Source organism: Thunnus albacares, chromosome 8 (assembly GCF_914725855.1).
Source record: "Thunnus albacares chromosome 8, fThuAlb1.1, whole genome shotgun sequence".
NCBI lineage: Eukaryota > Metazoa > Chordata > Actinopteri > Scombriformes > Scombridae > Thunnus > Thunnus albacares.
This window is the reverse complement of record NC_058113.1, coordinates 11,663,588-11,684,106: the sequence shown is the minus strand read 5'-3', so window position 1 is coordinate 11,684,106 and position 20,519 is coordinate 11,663,588. Positions and strand designations below refer to the sequence as shown.

The 20,519-nt window shown below is 37.9% G+C and overlaps 1 protein-coding gene and 1 long non-coding RNA gene across 4 annotated transcripts; one reads left to right on the top strand and one right to left on the bottom strand.

The window, feature by feature from the left end:
• Nucleotides 1-144: 144 nt before the first annotated feature.
• cmc1 (C-x(9)-C motif containing 1) lies at nucleotides 145-9,390 on the bottom strand. The gene is made up of 4 exons (XM_044358312.1): nucleotides 9,274-9,390; nucleotides 8,754-8,846; nucleotides 1,193-1,283; nucleotides 145-934 (listed from the first exon to the last, which is right to left on the bottom strand). Exons 1-4 carry the CDS (start codon nucleotides 9,290-9,292, stop codon nucleotides 814-816), a joined length of 324 nt encoding a protein of 107 aa, XP_044214247.1. The 5' UTR covers nucleotides 9,293-9,390; the 3' UTR covers nucleotides 145-813.
• Nucleotides 8,791-16,824, top strand: LOC122986861. Of its 3 annotated transcripts, XR_006404403.1 has the most exons (5): nucleotides 8,791-8,881; nucleotides 8,970-9,002; nucleotides 10,666-10,727; nucleotides 11,352-11,466; nucleotides 14,356-16,824. It is a non-coding gene; the product is annotated as an uncharacterized LOC122986861 (long non-coding RNA). The 3 variants fall into 3 exon arrangements; XR_006404401.1 differs by lacking the exon at nucleotides 10,666-10,727; XR_006404402.1 differs by lacking the exons at nucleotides 8,970-9,002; nucleotides 10,666-10,727 and having other exon boundaries at nucleotides 8,795-8,881.
• The last annotated feature ends 3,695 nt before the right edge of the window (nucleotides 16,825-20,519 follow it).

The following is a 20,519-nucleotide window of genomic DNA, read 5'->3' as shown; positions in this document are numbered from 1 at the left end:
GAACCCATCAGAAATACAAGTCATTCACGTCACATTTTACTGAAGACAAAAAACAGGAGGGCCAAAGTTTATCTAAAGACCAATGCATTCATCAGCATTTCATGTGTCATAGAATTTGTCACCGATAATACACTTAACTGCCACTGAATATTTACAATGTGACATTTATTTGCATATTTCACACAATCACACTGTTCAGTTTCACTGCTTTGTCAGAGGCCTCTTACATACACTGTACAAGTCTCTAACTTTTTACAGGTCCTTTGTGTGTTAATGTACTCTTTCTTCTGCAAATAATATTCCAAGCTGTGACACATAGCAACAGGGACAAAACAGACTCTTCATTACCGCTTGTGCTGTCATTGCACGTACAATTTAAAGACATGTTATGACTGCACACTTCCAAAGCTAAAGCACAACACACTCAGGAGGTCACTGTACCTTGATCAGATCTTTCTGTATATTCTGTCATTCATAAATGTCTTGTAGATGTAGCGTCACCATGTACATTCCTGCTTTTGAATAATCTGAATGGAACATCTGTGGCCCTCTGATGGACAATGTTTTGCAAATGTACATGATATTTTAAAAAATATACACTGTCTTGATTAAATATCACTCTTGAACACACAGATAGGTTTCAGTCACAAATCCCACAGACTTAACCCCAAACAAGTCAACAAGCTTGTGGCTTTATTAGTAATAAACTCTGCCAGATCACCTGCATGTATCCTGCAGGACTTGGTACTTGCTCTGGACAGAGCCTCGTGCTCCACACCTTGTGAGCCAAGTTGTTTAGGTATCATCTATTTGTTACATGCTGGTCGGGAGTTTTTGTTTCCTGTTCTTAGCTGGGATCCCTGTCCTCTGAAACTCGAGTTTCTCTTGGATGTATTCCTGCTTACACTCCTCGAAGAAGGCAGGGTCCTTGTAGCTGGTGGAAGACAGAAGGTACAATCTTTGTTTTACAGAATGAATGCAGCCTGGTATGACTATCATTTCAATGTGATTATGTGGCTTTGAGACTATTGAGACTTCACAGGTAACAGTTAAGAGTGTCAGTGAGGGAAGGAGAGCGGGGGTAAGCCCACCTAAAAGGTGTTGGTGGGATAACACGTGGTGCAATAACACATAGGAAGCCACCTTACTGTGCAAGTGCTGAGTGTTGCAGAAGAAACTGCAAAATACTCACTGTAGCGTCAGACAGTCCTTCAGGGCTGAATTCTCTTCTCGACACTTCAACACCATGAAGAAACCAGATTCTTTGCAACAGTGGTTGAAGGCTGGCGGACGGTGATGAAGGAAGGTGGCAGAGAGAGGGAGAAATTAGCAGAAAAAGTGGAACAAGATCAACATGTACAACAGCCTCAAATATAAATTTTATTAATGGAACCTGCTTCAAATCTATTACAAGCCTACCTTTATTCTTATATTATTTGATCCTGAAGTACAAGCACAGACGAGGAAAAAGGCTGCCACAAACCAAACCAAGATGGGCCTCATCTTGGCAGTGTACCACAAGAAGGAACCTGGTTAGAGGTCACCTTGCCAGGCCTCTTATCAAACTGAAACCCATGTTTCCTTGTTCACACAAGGACTGAACCTAACTGTACTGGCCACAGAGTGGTTGTATCTGTGGTTGCCCTGTTTCCACATTGGCTTTTTAACAGTCAACCTATCACCCGCAAATATAAACATGCATGTGCCCCCGAGAATTAAATATAGGTTATGCTTCACCGATCACAGTGCCCACAGTTAATAACAATAACTATGCCAGAAAAAGGAGTGTTTCCAGAGTTCACAGCCCCTTCACGAACGTTACCTTTTATGTTATTATTGTCTCTAACGGATAGACAATAGATAGAAAGGGTAGAAAGGGTGAAAAGTGTCCTGAGATGACTTTTGTTGTGATTTGGCGCTATATAAATATAATTGAATTGAATTGAATAAGATGAAGCTGAAAGCTAAATGATTGCGTCATACTGATTGCACTTTTAGGAAATCCTTACAGACTAGATACATTCTGCAAATTATTATTACATGGTTGTAAATCTGTTAATTACATAGTTATGTTTTAAATAGAGGCACAAAATAGCTAAGTTAAAAATAATGATCACACCATCTGAAAAAATAGTGAAAAAAAGATGCCAGTTAAATTTAACAACATTCGATTTTAAAGTCAAACTGAAATTAAAAATGCCTTTTTAATCCTTTTAGCTCACATCACCGGTCATAATGTGCAATTATTTAACAATATATGCCAAAAAAATACAATAACCTAAATCCATTTCTTTGTATTCTTATATCAAAAACCAATCATGTTTTCTTCCTGTAAAACAAAATATAACAGATAATAATATAATAAGTAATACATCATGATACGGAAGTTAGATACTGTTATGCTACTGTTATGATAATGCTGTTTCATCTGGACCAATCCAATTTAACAAATATTTAACCTTTGTTAAACATTTGAGAAAGACTTGTCAGTACGCTCTGACCCATCTGAGTCACTCTCCTCTAAATAAGCTGCAATTAGAGCTGCAACAATTGGTCGATTAATCAAAGTTGTTAAATATTAAATTAATCACCAACTATTGCCAATTAAATGAAAAGGCCGGAAACCAGCCTCAGTGACACTTTACCCTGGCTAGTGGTGTATTCCAGATTAAACATACAAGGTCCTCATTGTAAACAAGGTGTTGAAGACTGAGTCTTCACCTTGTTAGCAAGCTCTTTCTCAAGGCTTTAATTAAAAGCACTGTCCTATCTCCCCTCCGAACATCTGACATCATAATTACCTTTATCAGCAGCATCAGTATGGTTATCACACAGACACTTTCATCGGGATGCAGAAGTGAAAAAAAACAACTGCAAAACCAATTTAGAGAAGCAGAACAGTGCGACTAATCTAATCAACAAACGCCTCATCCCTGTCCCATGGTACTAATACAGAGGGTTGCCTTTCTGATCTCACATCAGTAGCGACACTAAAGGCAAATCTATGAGGCTCACTGTATGTCAGAGGAAGCCCTTTTAAAGAAAAGTGTGATGCCACCTTCACTTTAGGCGGTTTTGTTTGCCATTTTAAAGATGCAGAAGTGTAGTTTGGCAGTTAGTAGAAAGCAGAAGCAAGAGGCTTAAATGTTTAGGGAGATTTGGACCTCAGGAGGAAGACATGTTTGAATCCCTGACACATAATTCATTTTAACAGCAAATAAATGTCATGTATGCATTTCTAAACCATGAAATGAATGAAACAGTAACTTAAAGCATGTCAGTCTAAAATGACTAAGTTTTCTTCTTCAATACCGTATTTTGGATTTGGAGAACCAGACACAAGCCTGATGAATCCAATTTACAACTAATTAGCTTTAGCTTACAAATCCCAAAGTCCTGTAAAAACATGACAGTAGTGAATGTGAAAGTGATTGCTAATTGACTACGTAGGTTGGTCGAATGGTTTGGTATTGAAAGACGTGAGAGTACTCGCATGAATCATCAGCACGATAGGAAAAATCACGTCAGGTAAAAGTAGAACTACAAAGAAGTTGTGTACAGGTCAGTAACACCTGGCTGCATCTACAACAAAGCCTACGATATACAAACACGGGGTGTTTAGAGCTACATATGCAGCGAAAGATAACACAGGAAAACACACTCGTAGATTGTGTTTTTTCACTTTTCTTTGTAAAACACAGTTATAGACACACATGTGGGAGCCCAGCGCAGACACAAACATACAGAATGAGATGATAGAGGGTGGAGGATAGAGGTGTGAAAACGAGTGGGACGAGAAGCTAGTAATGTGAGGGGGGTTTCCACTACCCACACAGCCACTGTCTGTCCCATCACCTCAGGAGGTATGTGCGTTGTGAGCAATACACACTGGCTCATCAGATTTGTAAAAACCACATAACCTAGTCACGATCTGGCTAATGTGTTGCCGCAGAAGATGGGGCATACGTGAGCAAAGCTGCAGCCACTATTTCCATGCAGATGAAGTGGCACCTGTTATGTCAATTGGCATGTTCCTCAATTCAGAGAACATAAGTGGACTCAAAAAGCAGGTGTACACAGTGGCAGGAAACAGTTCAAAGAGCCAAAAGGTTCAGGCACAGGAACAAGAAGATTAAAAGAATCTCCTTGGAAGGGACAGAAATAAACTTTCATACAAACAAACTAAGTGTTGCAGATTCGACACCATCGACTGAAAATGACCGTTTGAATGCTAATTATAATGTCAATTAATAGTCTGTGTTTAGTGTTCCCATGACAAGAGTGCAGTTTTTATGGCTGCAGCAGACAGAAGGCTTAGGTTGTGATTATAAGCGCACACCATACATCGAGACCTGGGGCCAGATGCATAAAACTCTGCGTAGATTCATGACTAAAACTGTGTTAATGCACAAAGCCAGAAATATGCATACACATTCTTTTCGCTGGATTTATAAAGGCCATGAGTACACATGGTTCTGTTTTTATAAATCTCAGTCATCGGGGAACTGGGCACACGTGCACAAGCTTCATTTCCACTCCTACAATTAACCATTAATGGATGAAGACACACCCTGAACCAGCCGTTTTCATATCAATTCACCACCTGCCCCACCAGTCTGTACAGCTATCAATGAAACAAACGGGAAAGAAGAAGTGCCGTTTCACAGATTGTGTTGCAGCCGCAAGGTTCTGCAACAGCCAGAATAGTTGTCATTACACGTGGCCATTAAGCATGGCTGTACGGCTTTTTATACTGTCCATATCATTACTTCATCACATGGACCTGTAAACCATTGGCAGAAGTGATATCTCAGGAATGTAATCAATGATTAGTTTACATAACTACAGATAAAATAAAAAGAATAATAAGAGCAAAATAAAATGTTGACTCCTATGTAAATTAAAACAATGATAAAATTAAACACAAAAGTAATTTATCAGTGTTAACTTAATAAATGTGCCTTTGATTAGCATTTTACAAATACCTGTGTAAACGCCAAAAAAAAAAAAAAAAAAAAAAAGTATGCGTGAAGTGCACATATTCTCACCACACATTCTGTCTTTATAAACACCAGTTTATGTGTGGGAAATGGCGTATGCATGGTTTTTATGTGTACATATCGTTTATGCATCTGGCCCCTTGCCTCGTATTTTCTGTTGGGATTTCCTGTGTATTAAACATGTGGAGTCACACATTCTCAGACAACAAGTGTTGTGAACAGGTTATTATAAGCAGACTGTAAGCTAAATATTTTAGACCACAGACTGAAGGAGAAGTTAAGCCATGAATAAGGACACTTTATTAATGTCTTCAGATTACTTGAAAGAAATTTGTTTTCTAACATGCTGTTTAAGTTTCATTGCATTTCTTTGTTTTACAACCTTTCAAAGTCTACATGTCTTCTTCGTCCAGCAGTTGTGCTGGAGGTAAAATGCAGAGTATAAAACTAAACAGAAGGGTGGGTGTTAGTATGCTAGTGTGAAGCTTAACTGTAATGAGAACTGAATATTACAAGTTCAAATCTCTAGAAAAATCTGAATGGAGGATTAATTATCCTCTCATACTTCAATAACATGCAAACACACTGCTCACACCACGCTGCTCACAGTATAATAAGACTTTGGTAGTGCATGTTCCGAACTTTAAATGGACAAGTAGTATTGTATGAAGTTTTATTTTTGACTTTTTCTTAAACTTTCTTTTCCTCAAAACTGCAAAGACTGAAAAATGGATAACTGATTTCCCATGTTTATACATCTATTCAGGGGGTGAATTGAGCTAAATGATGGATAGAAAGACATGCAAAGAGAAATGGTGATTTGTGGCCTTTACTGCTTTATATAATTTGTGTCAGTATTTTGGTCCCTGTACAGCTTTTTTGCTATAGAATTCATAATAGACTCTTTTCAGGGCAGAGATTTTGACTTGTCAAAGTATGAACAGCACAGGTGGAATTAGTAACATTAATGATGGCTGCATTGCATTTAGGTGAGCAAGTTCCGGGGCTCTGATATTGTGCATCAATGATGACGAAAATGAAACCATTGTTAATGCTTTTATTTACACCTGTGCTTTTCCTGTTTTGACAAGTCAAAATGTGTGCAGTGAAAAAGATCTATAAAAGACACATTACTATAGAGCTATATATGAAATTGCCAGTGTACTATGTACACCTTGATAAGAATATGCAGTCTAATACAGCAGCCCTGTAATAAATCCTACCTTAATTAGTTGATTCAATTGTTGATTCAACTTTAAAGTAATTTTGAAGTCTGTAAGTTGTGATCAGTGTCAGTGAAAATTAACTTTATCTTAAAGTGGCTGGTGGTTTCTAAAATTCTACTGGTGGTTTTCTAAATTCTACATAAAAGTGGGATTTTTTTTTGAAATCCCACTTTTATGTGAAACTAACTTTTGTGTAATGTTTGTCTTGCTTTGAAATAAAAAAACTACTAATACACATTTTTCCCCTAAAAAGTATTAATTTAATATTTATTCCCTTATGGTTATCCATTTTTAATTCAACTCCATTGAATGCCACCGGCCACCGTGGCTGGTGGTTAGAGCAAATTCACCAACTACTTCACAAATTTGCCAACATTTGGCTGGCAGCCAGTGCAAATTTCCATCCCTGGTTGTGATGCTGTTGAATTGTACTGAATCATACTGGGAGGAGTTTCCATTATTTAGTCTATAGTCACTGATATACATGTGGTGGACAAAACAATAAAAACATTTCTCAGAATAAATTCATTTATTTCCATAAAAATTCATGTTAACAGCAAAGAGTGAATGTGAAGCTTTAAATGTTGCTGAAATAAAATTCTTCGCTAATTATAGTCAGATGATTTATTTAACTTTGATGAAACAGTATCATTGTTTCTCCAGTTTTTTTTTTAAGAATGCATGCAGACGAATCTTTGGATCTTATTAAAGACCAAATATATGTCTTATATTTATTACTTTGATGCCAGTAATGTGACCATCATTGTTCAGTAAAGACTAATAATTAACAGCACTATACCTGTCACAGCAGATATTGACTTTCTGACCCATTAGGTGGATGTACATACTTTTGCTTTACTAAAATGCTGACGTTGGTAGCAGGCATATTGTTTTGTATTTTTTAAAATGTCACACTCTTGTAGTGACCCTTTATAGACCTTTGACTTGTCATAGTAGGAAAAGCACAGCTACAATTGATTTTATTAATGATAGCTCAGTTCTATGAAGTATTTCAGTGCACCACTCAAGTGAGGCAGCATGCACAATACCAAAGCTCAGGAACTGGCTCAACTCAATTCAGTGCAGTCACAGATGGATTACTGCACAGGCAAAGCAGGCAAAGTCCCAGGTTCAGTGTGTGTCATTTGGTTTTTAGTAATAAAATTAAATGCAAATTTGTTAAGGAATTTGAAACACTGAAGCAAAAAATCTGATAATTTTGTTGTTTTACATATTCTATGATGAAGTTCTATTCAATCAAATTTCCTTCAAATTATATGACTCACATAAAACGTGGGACCAGATACCGTGTGTAGTATGCTGGGGCACTGTGCGACAGGAGGTGGGGTAGGGGTGTCAGAAGGGGCCCAACAGAGAATTTTGGCCGGGGGTGGGGGTGGGGGGGCTTTTCACACAGGAAAAGCCTGTCATACTTCAGGGTATGAAATAGGTGTTTTCCCTCATATGGACAACATACAAACATTTTTAAAAAAAAAAACTTAGTAAGAGTGTGCAGCCCTATGAATCTCCATAATAACAATAAAATTGTCTTGGATTTAACTGACATATGCGTTAATCTCACTGATTCATCAAAACGTATCAGTGCTTGTGAGCATTTTAATGTCTGGTGTTTTAATGTTGACAAACTAATAAGAAGACACAAGAATGGTTGTGGTCCTGCTTTTTTTTAATGGAATAACCACTCTCTCTCACACAAAACACCAAGGCCATTTCTTGCTATATATGGACCACGTATGTGCTTAAGGCCCCCATGACTGTTAGGGGGCCCTGTTGCGCCAATGTATTTTTTTTTCTCCTAAAATATAAATTGACACTTTTGGTAACCAAGCATCCTCATGTGTTGATCTAAAACACATACATTATTTAAGCTCAAAATGGTTGAAATGAAATATATGTATAGTTTAAAAAGCTTTCCCTTATAAGCAAATCAATTTCAAAGTCATCATCAGATTCTCATGTATTGACATACTGACGTCAATGGCTGAGTCTATCAAGTCTGACAGTGAGATCACTAGATCAAGGACAACATTTAGATAGATATTTGATGCACTGTCACAATGGTTTCCAAAAGGACCTATCCTTCAAGAAACGAAAAACGAAAACGAAAGAAAGCCGAGGAAGGACAACTTTTGCAGAGCATACAACATATTTATTTCACTTATAACCTTTTTATGGAGAGTGTATTTCTGCCAGTGAGCGATCGGTGTACAGGTACATGAACCACTGGCTAGCTAACTTTAGCTAGGTAGTTTCACTATGTATAATATGAGCCAGGTAGCTAGACCTTGCTAGTTTATTTATAATTTGCATGTGTGTTTTGATTTTGATGTTAACACTGCAGCTAGGTTCCTTATGTGTTAAAAGCAGTATTTGGTCTCATTTATATGCATATGGTATGTGATGCTGATTTGATGTGTTTGTGATGTGTTTGAAATGGGGGACAAACAAGATTTTGCACAGGGCCCCTAAAAATGTAGAAACGGCCCTGCAAAACACACACACACACCTTCAACTTTCTCAGCGCAGCGCTCCTTGGCTTTCTCCCTCATCATTTTGGGGATGAGGACATCTGTCTCCACATGCCTCAGTTGGATCTCCTCTGAAATATGGCAGGATAGAAAGAGGGACATGCAGGTAAACCATCACAAACATGGTGAGCAATATCTGTAGCCGCAGTTTGTGCTTCATATCTGTTTATCATCTTTCTTTTTTTACATTTAAGGCATTCATGCAGGCGACCAAGAAGCATTTCGAGGTATATAACGCTAACTTAAAACAATTAAGGAAGGTGGTGAACATAGGAGCATGTGGAGGACCGTTTCTCAGTTGTCTTCTTGACTTCTCGTTGAGATAGCCACTACACTTAGCGTTAGCTAGCTACACGAGTGTACTTAACATTGACAGGTATTTCCTGAATGCACAGAGCAACACACAAAATAAATGCAATTTAATACAGCTAAGTAGTGAGCTAAATACATATCATGCGAGGAATATCAAGCATTTAAGACTACAGAGATGTTTAATACCTGCTTTAGCTGCTTCCATTACGGTTGCGTTTCTCAAAACATTACAAAACTGAACCAATGTGACCTAGCTTATGTTCGCTCAAAATACTTCCGCTGACGTAGTCGGTCGGCTTTAGGAACTACAAGTCCCAGAAGGACACACGCACTCAGCCAGCCGTGCCCACATCTACATCCGTAGATACACAGTGAGATACGAGTTTATAGACACTGTAACTCCATGGTAATTTTTATAGTGGACTGTTAAAAGGAGTTTCTGATGCTTTGTACTTACAAACAAAGTCATACAGAATACAAAGTTACATAATAATTATAATATATAATGATCCTATTCCTAAATAAGACATAATTATACATTGGAGAATTTCACGCACCAGACATATGAAGGTAGGTGTGAAGAGTGTTCTTCTAAAATAATGGTAGTTGCAAAAATAGTAATAATAGTTTGATGCAAAAACACATAACCTGTTCTGCTATTTGCTCATAGTTAGACTTAATGGTACATGGAGTGCACATACAGTAGCCTCATTACAGTAACACTTCAAGTCAAGACCATACAATTGTGGAAGTATTACTTCCTCTTTTTGTTTGTTTGTTTATTTTATTTTGGCTCAAGACTAATCTCCCAAGAATCCATGTTAAAATCGCAATAAAACATTTTCAGAATACTATAGGCCTACAGCTCACTTACACATTCATGCTATATACTGTATACACATGATTATAATACATACACTCATAGTCACACACTCAGTTAAGCTTAATCGCATATAAGTATGTGCACATACACACTTCATTTACATAAATATATCTGTATAAATCTAAACTAGTGCACAAATTCTGAAAGTGTAATGATACAAGTACTGCATATTGACAACCACCATAAGAATCTACAATCCACGATAAATCAATTATTAACCATATTGTAACACATAATTATTAGTCATATTGTAAGACACAACAACATTGTAACATATTTTATTGAGTTCCATTGTTTGATAGTCCTGTAAATAAAGGTCTGCCTACCTATTTCTGTTTTTATCCTTGGTAATATGTAATTATTTTTATCTCCATTCCTTATAATGACTTTGTGTTCATCTCACACCAATAATAGTTTGTCCTGAATACTTATTGGTCTTTTAAACTTTTGAATTTTTCCAAATTGTGCAACTGAATATTGTCTCACATGTTTCCCTGTTGTGGACTCTCCCATCATGTAATGCAAGACACCCATTCTTATTTCAAACCCACATCGTAGGATCAATTTTGTTGTCTTGTTCAGTGCAATCTTCAATCTGTCTATATCTCTTTGAGTGTTGTTGCCCCACACTGCACAGCAGTAACTGATATGGCTATATATTATACTCTGAGATATAACTTTACAAATATCTTTAGGTGAGAAGCTTGTAATTCGTCCAACCATCCAACCCTGGCATTTTCATCACCTTTTTAGAAAGGTACATAATATAAACTGTCCATGTCAGATTGTTTTGTATTTTCATTCCCAACAGTTTAACTTCAGTGGCATCTTCAATTTGAATATTTTGTAAAATTTGAGATCTCCAATTTTGTTAAGACTATACGCTAAAGAGCTATTGATTCAGGAAATATTTTGTACTTTGTGACGTTGTTGTTTATTTGTCCACTCTCCAGAGCTTTTATTAGTTTTTTGTCCTTGTTTTTTAAATGGTGTCTAAGTTAAGAGTGGATGTAGTGATCAGTGTGCTCATCCATTGCCATAATTAAATGACTTTTAATTACATTTAATTACAATAATTCATTTTGCAAAATGTTATATGTTATTTGATGTACAGGCTTTAATAGTTTTGAATATTTTAACTAATTGAGCTTGAACTTTACAAAATGTAATTTGTGGATGCATTATTTATAATAATATCAGATATTTTTCTTTTTTCTGACAAATATTTACTTTGTTCCTCTTCTTTTCACATGCAGAATGATCCACATTTTTTTAAAATCTGTTTTTGGACCAAATGGCAGGATTGAAATAAAGCCATGAAATGGTGAAACGACGAATACTCCACTGAAAGTAAATTGACATCTACCACCTTGTATCCGAGCCTGTACCACAGACTGCATGGTGAGCAGAGTAAGCCTGACCACAGTCAGCTGTGTGGCGGATTGGCTGTCTAGATCCCATGCAAAGAGGACCCACCTGTTCAGTCAAAGCGACAGGTACACACCCGCAGACACACGCACACACCTTGAAGCAAAAGATAAACTTCACACATACACTTCGACTTTAGACTACAGTAAGAAAAAGGCGTAAACAACCCACCTCCACATCCAAACCACACACAAACACCCAGTGCGCCTTCACAACTCACACTCACCCACACACACCACCACCAGAGGTGATATAGTGAATCTTTTGCATGTCTATCTGTTCTCACGGCTCTCTGACCTTACAACGCTAAAGCTGCCAGTTTCCTCTGTGGAGGAGCACATTCTTTTCATCTACAAATCAAAGGCCAGGAAGAAAAAAAACTATAACTTCGACAAGTAGAAAAAGGCATCCTTAACAAACAAAGACCACAGGCCATCACCTGTGTGCAGCACATGATTTGTTTGTGTACCCTAGACTTAAACACATACAGACAGATGGACCCACATATCTCCAAGCTGAGCCAAACACCCCTCCCAGACAGCACACTCTTCTGTTTCCATCCGTCTTGGCACCAGGTGGGCATCTGCAGATTTTAATATTATCAGACCTCTCCAAACTGCAACACAAGCCAATTTTACACAACAGGGCCAAGTGGAGCTCATACGAATGATTGCACTACCACTGAACCATATCTGGCAAAAACAGTATTTTAATATCTCTCAAATACATGACAAAACATGAGTTATATTTGATATGTTTTATCTTGCAAGAGATATATCCTTGCAAAAAAAATAGAAAAATCTGTGCACATCCACGGATATGTGAAACCCTAATAAAAAATAATTTACTATATATTCGACAGGTGTCAGGCAAAGTGTAAGATAACTTAGCAAACATGTATGTCATATTTCCAGATAAATAAATTGAAAAGTAAATAACTGTAAGAGCAGAGGCCTAACAATGCTCCCTAGTGAAGAGGAAATTTGTTACAATGGAAATAAAATTTGGGATTACAAACAAAATCTAATACATGATGATGTAGAGCAAGCTTTGGAAGAGTTCCTTATGGACAAATAGGTACTTTTCTCCAATTCTTTACTTATGCAAATAGCCACACAATTATAAAATCTGTCATTTGGACCAAGCGGCATGAACAAAATAAAGCCATTAGATTAGACAAATGGTTGTAATGATCCACCACCTTCCATGCACAGTGTGCAAGATTTAATATCTATGTTCAAACTGTTTGTATTGTGCATAAACAGAAATAGAAACTAAATCATTGTAAGGTTCTGTTTTTGAAAAACACAAGATAACACATTTCTTTTTGATGTGCATTGTAATTTCTTAAGTTTCAGTTTCCATACTTTTCTCCCTGACAGCATTTGATTAGATTCTTTTTTATCATGACTCAACTTACTTACTCGAAGAAAACAAAGCTTCCCCTTCCCTTAAATTATGTTTTTGTATAACCGCAGTTTTCATAAGAACGTTGGTGTATGGAGATCAGGTATGCAGAAACGCCGGGCGCGTATTAATTGCAAGTGTGACGTTTTTTACAGGTTGTAAAACATAAAAGGAGTGGCAATATGAAAACCTTACTTACTGACTTACTGTGCAAGACAGTCCCTGTTTCCCTCTTTTTGCCGCCAGCAGTAGCAGCAGCTTACACATCAAAATGTTTTTACATTGCTCCATTTACCTGCAGCTCTGCATTGTCAACATCAATTACTGAAGCAATTTCATATTGTTGTATTGTTCTGAAAGGGGGAAAGTCAGTTCATAAAGAAGAAAATTAACGCCTGGGGGGGGGGGGATTTGTTGATTTTCAGTTTAGCAAACCTGTTAGACTCCCACATATGTTCATTTTGTGTCATAGAAGAGTAATCTTACTCAATGTGCCTTTAAAACTATATATTAATCTCTACAATACTGTATGAGATGGAAAAGGAATCACATAAATTCTATATTTGAGGAATTTCAAGAAAATGGGAAATTGTAAGTAAGTCCTGACCAAGCCCAGTTGGCTCTACAGTATAGTGGAAACTGCTCACTACCCCAGGTAGCATGCTGGCTGATATGGCAGTGGCACGGGCTCCCGACACTGATCCAATATTACCCAAGCAGCAGGGCCCCATGAACCTGGCAGAAGGAGGTTAGCAAAGTTAAACCCTCTTACTACATGCCTCACTGCTCAGGGCCAACCACCAGCTCCTCCAACTGTCCACTGACGGGCACCAAACAAGGCCCCTGTCAGAGAATGTTAAAGGGTCATTGACACTCACACCTCTTACACTTGTGGGTCTCCAGAAAACCAGTTCTTGATGTGTGATTTATGTATCTGTGTGATTTATGATATTATTGCATCTTATTTATTTATATATGTGGTTGTTTCTTCTACTTAAATCCCACCTGCTTTATATGTGCTTATTTCTTTTATCTGCATTTCACTTATTCATATATGAACTTCTTTTATTTTGCACTTTCACTTTCATCTGTTTATGTGTGGGCTCAGTGCTGCTTGATAGAAGTGCTCTCATGTTACAGGGGGGGGGGGGGGGGGGGGGGGGGGGGCTTACAGGGTTTTCTGATTGATTTTTTAATTTCATTCTGCACTTTGTGCTTAAGCTTAAAAAGTGCTATATAAATAAAATTATTATTATTATTATTATGTTATTTAGGTAAGAATAGTATTGTAGCACTGATAAAAGTAAAGGGAAAACTGTTGCAACAAGGAAGATAAAGTCTTTATTACAACAAGTACTTGGGGAGATTTTAACTTGTAACGCAGAGGAAAATATAGATTTAATTAAGACTGTTCCTTTAAGTAATGTTAATGAGCATAATGCCAAAGCCAGGCTGTGTGTTTTCCTAGATGCTCCTCTCTTCTGTTGTTCGCACCCACAGCAAGAAGGAAGAGGTGTGTTCTGATTTTCTCGTACTCTCCTCTGCCTCAGTCTCCACTTCTTCATATCTGTGACTTCCAAGACGTCGCTCGGCCGGCAGATGGGGTGTGGAGATGAGATTTTAGAGAGTGTTTAAGCCGTTGGATTATCTGCTCTCCATCGACCCTGAAGAGGTTCCCCACAGCTCGGGTGAGGGGATTACAAACCTACAGGCAGACCTCTGCTGTTGAGTCCTGCTGTGGGGCACCTTCCGCAGGTCACCCCTGGGAAATTTGGCAGTGGCAATTATTCTCAATGTCAACTAAGTGTGTCTTGATATTAGAATGAGTCACAGCTTGGTAGCTTCACCTTTCCTTCTTGCTGGCTTTTGGCACTAATTTATTTGACTTAAGATAGTAAAAATTTCTGCTGAAATAGTGATGATAGAGGCAAGCATGAGCCTTCTATTGTCTTCAAAAAATATTTTTGTTTTCTCATCAATCTCTCTGCCTTCCTATTTTGCTCATATAGCCCAGATAACCTGTTATATGACACAGAAGAAGAAAGATATTGAGATATTTCTTTAATTATGATGATAACAGTTACCCCAGCTCAGCTGATACAGGTTTGGAGCAATAATGGCACTAATGTGGACCAAATTATAGTATTTAGCATGTATTTAGTATTTAGCAAATCACCAGACACTGGAAGTAGACAACTCAAAATTTAACAATAAAAATAATAACCCAAATATTAGCCTTTCTCTGGGCAGATCGCTCACCTGCCCAGAATAAAGTTACACTTGTAATATTTAAATGGGCCAGAAAGCCTTTTTGCTTAACCTGGGTTGTGTTGGCACCACCTGAGCAATGTCAGGATGCATTTCCTCTCAAGCAAGTGAAGGGGTCTGCCACTGTGCCGCAATCTGCACCCGCTTCTCAGGCAGGCTAAACCCTTTGACACCACAGTTTTTAATTAAAATTACATTAAGAGTAATCAGCCGGAAGAGTTGGGAATGGAGGTCAGAGGGATTGAGGGAGGGGTGGGTGAACGGAGGAAGTGCTTGGATAGATGGTGGGGGGGCGGGGGGAGGGATTTGACCCTATAACCATTAATATCTATTGCCAGGTTGCTAAATATGTTGCTATTGCCATGCCTGGTCAGCTTGTGGTTGTTTTTGTACTGTCAGTGATTTTCTTGGCTTTCTTAAACTAATATACATTAAAAAAGCAAAAGTAGTAACAATGCGACTCATTTCTACCAGTTTCTAGTATTACGGCACATACATTGTTACAACATCTCACACAAAAATATTATTAAACAATTCATTAACTCCCTTCAAGGTCTGCGGTATCCATCTTTCCTGTTCTGACATGCTCGGTGGTGATTGAGAAAATATAACAATTAGGTTGTTGGAAAATTGTTGTTTTTTTTTCAGAGGAGACACATCTGGCTTTCACACTGAATCTCCGTAAAAGGAGAAGACCAAATGTTAATATGACTCCCTTCCTCCAAGAAACAGGAGAGGGCTGAAGAGAGAAGGGTACAAAGACCCCATTCGTTCTCACTTGAGGGCTCTCGCCAAGATAATTATAAGCTTTATGAAAGTACACAGAAAAAAGTGGAAGAAACCCACCGAAAGAATGGATAGACAGGGGAAGAAAATTACTTTTCCCCTCTGCCTTCGCTTTATGCCCCCTTTAACAAGAGATGAGACGGCAATGGATGGAGGAGGCCTTCTTCAGGAGGCATCCTGGGGCTTTTGCAGCGAGGCAAACAGGAACGAGGGAGAGCATTCAGCCCTTCTTGTGTTTCTTCCATTCATTAAGGCAGCAAACCTTTGACCATTCTACAATGACCAGAGTTTTGCCTCATTACACGGTCCAACCTGATGAAAAGATGAAGAGGACAGAGACAAGGATGATGAGGAGAGCAGAAATGAAGACCATGCCATTTGAACAGGAGTTTGGTATAGAATCCACTAGCACCAAACAATACCAAAGAGAACATCTTGTCTTTTGATTTGAAGTTTTTTATCCATCTCCCTCTTCTTTCTCTGTCCTTTTCTCTAGAATATGATCCTCTCTAGGCTTCTGTACCCACATTGCCTACTCTGCGCAGAGTGTCTGAATGCGGTTAATTATCTAAAAGGAAAAGTTTGTACCTGTTGAAAAGCTATCCTTGGTTGCTTGGCTTGTTAATGCCAACAAAAAGCAGCCATAGTGGATGGTCAGAGGACACCACATGCTGCGGAGAGCCTTTCAGTCATGTCCCTAATAAGAATGCAGTAGTGAGAGCTCCTCTGAATGCACGCAGGGGAGAGGTAGATAGGTAGGAAGGAGGAAAGAAAAGAAAGGGGAAAAAAACATCTTTTACCTCTCCATCTATAATTACTCCAAATGAAGAATAGGCTGAAGAAATGGCCAGGGAGACTTTCCATTATGACAGAAAAAAAACCCATCAAGTAGAGAAGGCAAAGCACAAGATCGATAGTTTTTTAATGGATAAAAGAGAAGTTTTTATAACATCTCAGAAGTAACAACGTATGTGTGTGTGTGTGTGTGTGTGTGCTTATGTGTGTGCTAAAGTAAAATCACATTTGTGACTTCTAAATGTACAAAAACACTGTCCAGACTCAATAAAGTGCACCATTATGACTTCACTATCAGTCCCAGAGTCAGTATGCTTCAGTATAGTCATGCTGCAGATACAACTGTCTTAATCTTTGCTTTCTACAAACAAGAGAACTTTCAATCAATTCCTTTCAAAATATGCAGACATATTCCTCTCAACCATCTTCCTTTTTTCCTCTCTTCATTTCATCTAATGAACTGAAACCCTGAGGCAAGAGGACCTCTCTGTCAGGATGAGACAGAGACGTAGCTTGTCTGTTCGGCTGACAGCAATCTGTGTCTGTGTGTGTGTGCGTGTGAGTGTGTATGTATGAGACCCGCTGACCTGGGAGGAAGTGTTATCTCGTGTTGTAAATGGCCCGTAAATGTTTTCACAGGTTCACAGGGAGAGTCGTGTGTGTTAAAGCTTGGGGAGAGGTCAAGCTTGGCTCGCAGTATTCATCGTGTCATCAAGCCTTTCACACCTTAAAATAATAGACACAGCACTCACACACACAGATACATGCAATGTGCAAGGTTTTGCACACACCAGAAATACGTTAAACTTCAGTATCCACATGTACGCGCAGGTACATGCAAGCTGATATTCATTAAGATCCAAATCTAAAATATCTACTAAATCATTTACCTCTCTTTTTTGTACGTAAAAAGCATTTAAGTAGTTCAGCTAAACAACTTTTGTTACTTAAAATTGTGAAAAGCTAAACCTATAAATTAATTCAATATGGAATTTGAAATGATTCATTAAGCAAATTCAACACTGGATTCACATTGGATAAAATCCCAACCTTGGTGGACACACATTAAAAGTGCCTCCTCTCCAGTTACCTACTTTGCTTAGCTTCTTTCCCACTAACAGAACATGAATGGGTTTTTTCAGTGTTTTATTTGTCGATGATCCTCTCTGAGAAGGTGACTAGCACTGGAGGTTTTGTGAGCAATTGACAGTGCCTTTATAGGATCAGTAGGTGTGTGTATGTCTATAATAAATTGCACTAAAAATGGTGAAAAATGCACCTTAAAAAAAGAATCAAAAAGCAGCATGTTTATTCAATATAGTCGCGTTGATTCAGTGCTGTGTGTGTGTATGTGTGTGTGTGTGTGTGTGTGAGAGAGATAGAGAAAGAGGGGGAAGAGTGGGGGTACGGAAGAACATAGGCCTCACACAGGGGATAGGTGTTAAAATATACAGCGAGAAAAACTCAGTGAGAAAGTGACAGCTGAGCAATAGAAGTGGGGCGGGTACGGAGGAGTTGTGTTTTTTAGACAATAACAATTTTTACTATCAGTAGTGGTATATAGTTTCATCAGGAAACAAATGTATAGAGTAAAAAAATATTTTTTTCTCAGTCAGTTGTTTTTTTTTTTTTTGGAGGGGGGGGGGGGGTATGGAAGTACTGAGAGCATATTTTTCATCTTCCAAATCTTTGCATTTTTGTTCTACCTAAAGGAAAATGTAAGGGTAGAGTAAAATAGGAAAAGCAAATGTTTCTGTCGGTACTTATACAGTATAATATTTTACTGACATTGACAATTTTTGGAAGATTTTCCTACTTCTGCTCCATATTGTCTTGTCAGTTTCTCCTCGATAATAACACTCCTGAAGTGAGCATACACATACACTTATATATATATATATATATATATATATATATATATATACACACATATATATATATATATATATATATACACACACACACACACACACACACAGCACAGGGAGCAAGGAAGCCGCCTCTCAATTATCAACCTCTCTTCACTGCTCTCGACACCTCATGTTTCTCTGTTAATGACTGGATTAAAGCTCTGATTAAGATGCACTTAACCCATAAACAGCAGTTCTCATTCACATACCATTGGAAAGCCAATTAAAGCAAGCTGGGACTTCAATTAAGACTGACAAAGGCCAGACAACATCAGGGGTTTTGTGGGTGAAGAGGGGAGCAGGGACGAGTGTGTCAAATTTAGCTTCTGCCAAGAGCAAGGATTTGGGTCAGAACATAAAAGTAATATAATTTTATTCAGGGGTGATAAAATTAAACTCCAGTGGAGAAGAGCAATACTTTTTTGAAGGAGTGCCAATTTAAGTGGCTAACACGAGAATAAAAATAGGTATAGGAGTGTGAGTACAGCGTAAAAATGCTTTTGGTTTCAATTATTGGAAAATAATACAGAAATCTGAATTTCCTTAAACTTTAGCTGTATGTCAGTTTCATTAGCAAGTTCAGCTAATTTGTTTTTAAAGTGGTTGTGTGTGGTGTTTGATTTGTTATTATTTGGTGAGAACTGGCCAAATTTTTGATTGAACAATAACTTTTAATGACTGTTTTTTTAGTTTTCACTTAAATACCAAAAGGTATGTCTTCTGAAGTGTGACAAAATCCTTATTTTGGATTTGATGAGAAGAATATTAAGAGGGTAAAGATGAATCAAGGTACATTCAAAAGATCTTAAAATTATCCAGACATAATTCTGTCTGTTTATCTGCTTAGTCTTGATGTTTTCTCAAGGCAAACAAGGGATTCTAAGTCACCGAGACTGTTGCCTTCCAAGCAGTTACCAATTCAGAGGGGCATTTCTACTTTCAAACTTCTAAACAAAGCCGATTAATTAACTCTCAGGCTTATACCTCTGAACCATAAAGAGCTTACAAATTACCTTGGGGGAAGTGATTACAACCATGGAAAACAATAAATCAATCAATGAATCTAATGAAGCCTGCGTGCCGTTGCTGGTATTTCACTCTTACTCTCAGTCATCTGTGGAATAACAATGGGAAAGAAGGGGATCATAGTTAAATTGTTAATCATAATGTGATACCGCAGTCAGCAGATTTCCCATATGAGAGAAAACATGCTCAGGGTCCTGCCTGCCTGCTCAGTGAGGGGACATAATGCAGAAAATATTCCTTCCACCCCACTGGAGAAAGGAACATTCTTCTAAACAATACAAGTAGTTGATCTGTTCTTTTGCCATTGCTGGGTTATTATATTGATGCTTTCTTACTGTTGCGTCAATATATAGATCTATTAAATGTCAGTGTATGCTCTGGATGAGGAAAGTCATATTCACAACCATGTAAAATGAGTACATTGCAGATTGGATTTTCATTATTAAAGTAAAGTCAGTGTTAAAATCAGACAATTCTCATTGAATACTGTCTTGACTGACACAATAATTGTCATTGATGGGACATAGGGAGAACTGTTGATGTGCTACATCTTGTTTTAATAAAATAATGTGACTTACTTACCTGCACCCAGCAGGGACTTGTCCAAGTGATTGCCCTCTTTAACAGGAAGGTCAGAGGTCAACTACAGAGAAGCAGCCTTTGCAATAGTAAGTATGCAATGACTTACTCAACAGCACTGCACCAAAGTGATTTTTAACACCTTGAGTCATCTCGTTGGCTGCCTCATGCAAAAGAAGCAGATGTGGTATTCAGAGCTGTTTCCTCATCCTCCATCTTGCTGTCATAGCTTTACTGATGCACATGTTATAAGCTTTTAAAGGCTTATCACTGAATCATATATATTCATATCACTGAAATGTGTAACTGTCGCTGGATGTCATAGAGGCAATAACTCATTACTGTGACCT

Excerpts from the sequence above, each read along its gene's own strand:
- cmc1 (XM_044358312.1), bottom strand. Across the intron at positions 1,284-8,753 it reads CTGCGCTGAGAAAGTTGAAG|CCTTCAACCACTGTTGCAAA; the intron begins GTGTGTGTGTGT and ends ACCGTCCGCCAG. Across the intron at positions 935-1,192 it reads AAGGACTGTCTGACGCTACA|CTACAAGGACCCTGCCTTCT; the intron begins GTGAGTATTTTG and ends GTCTTCCACCAG.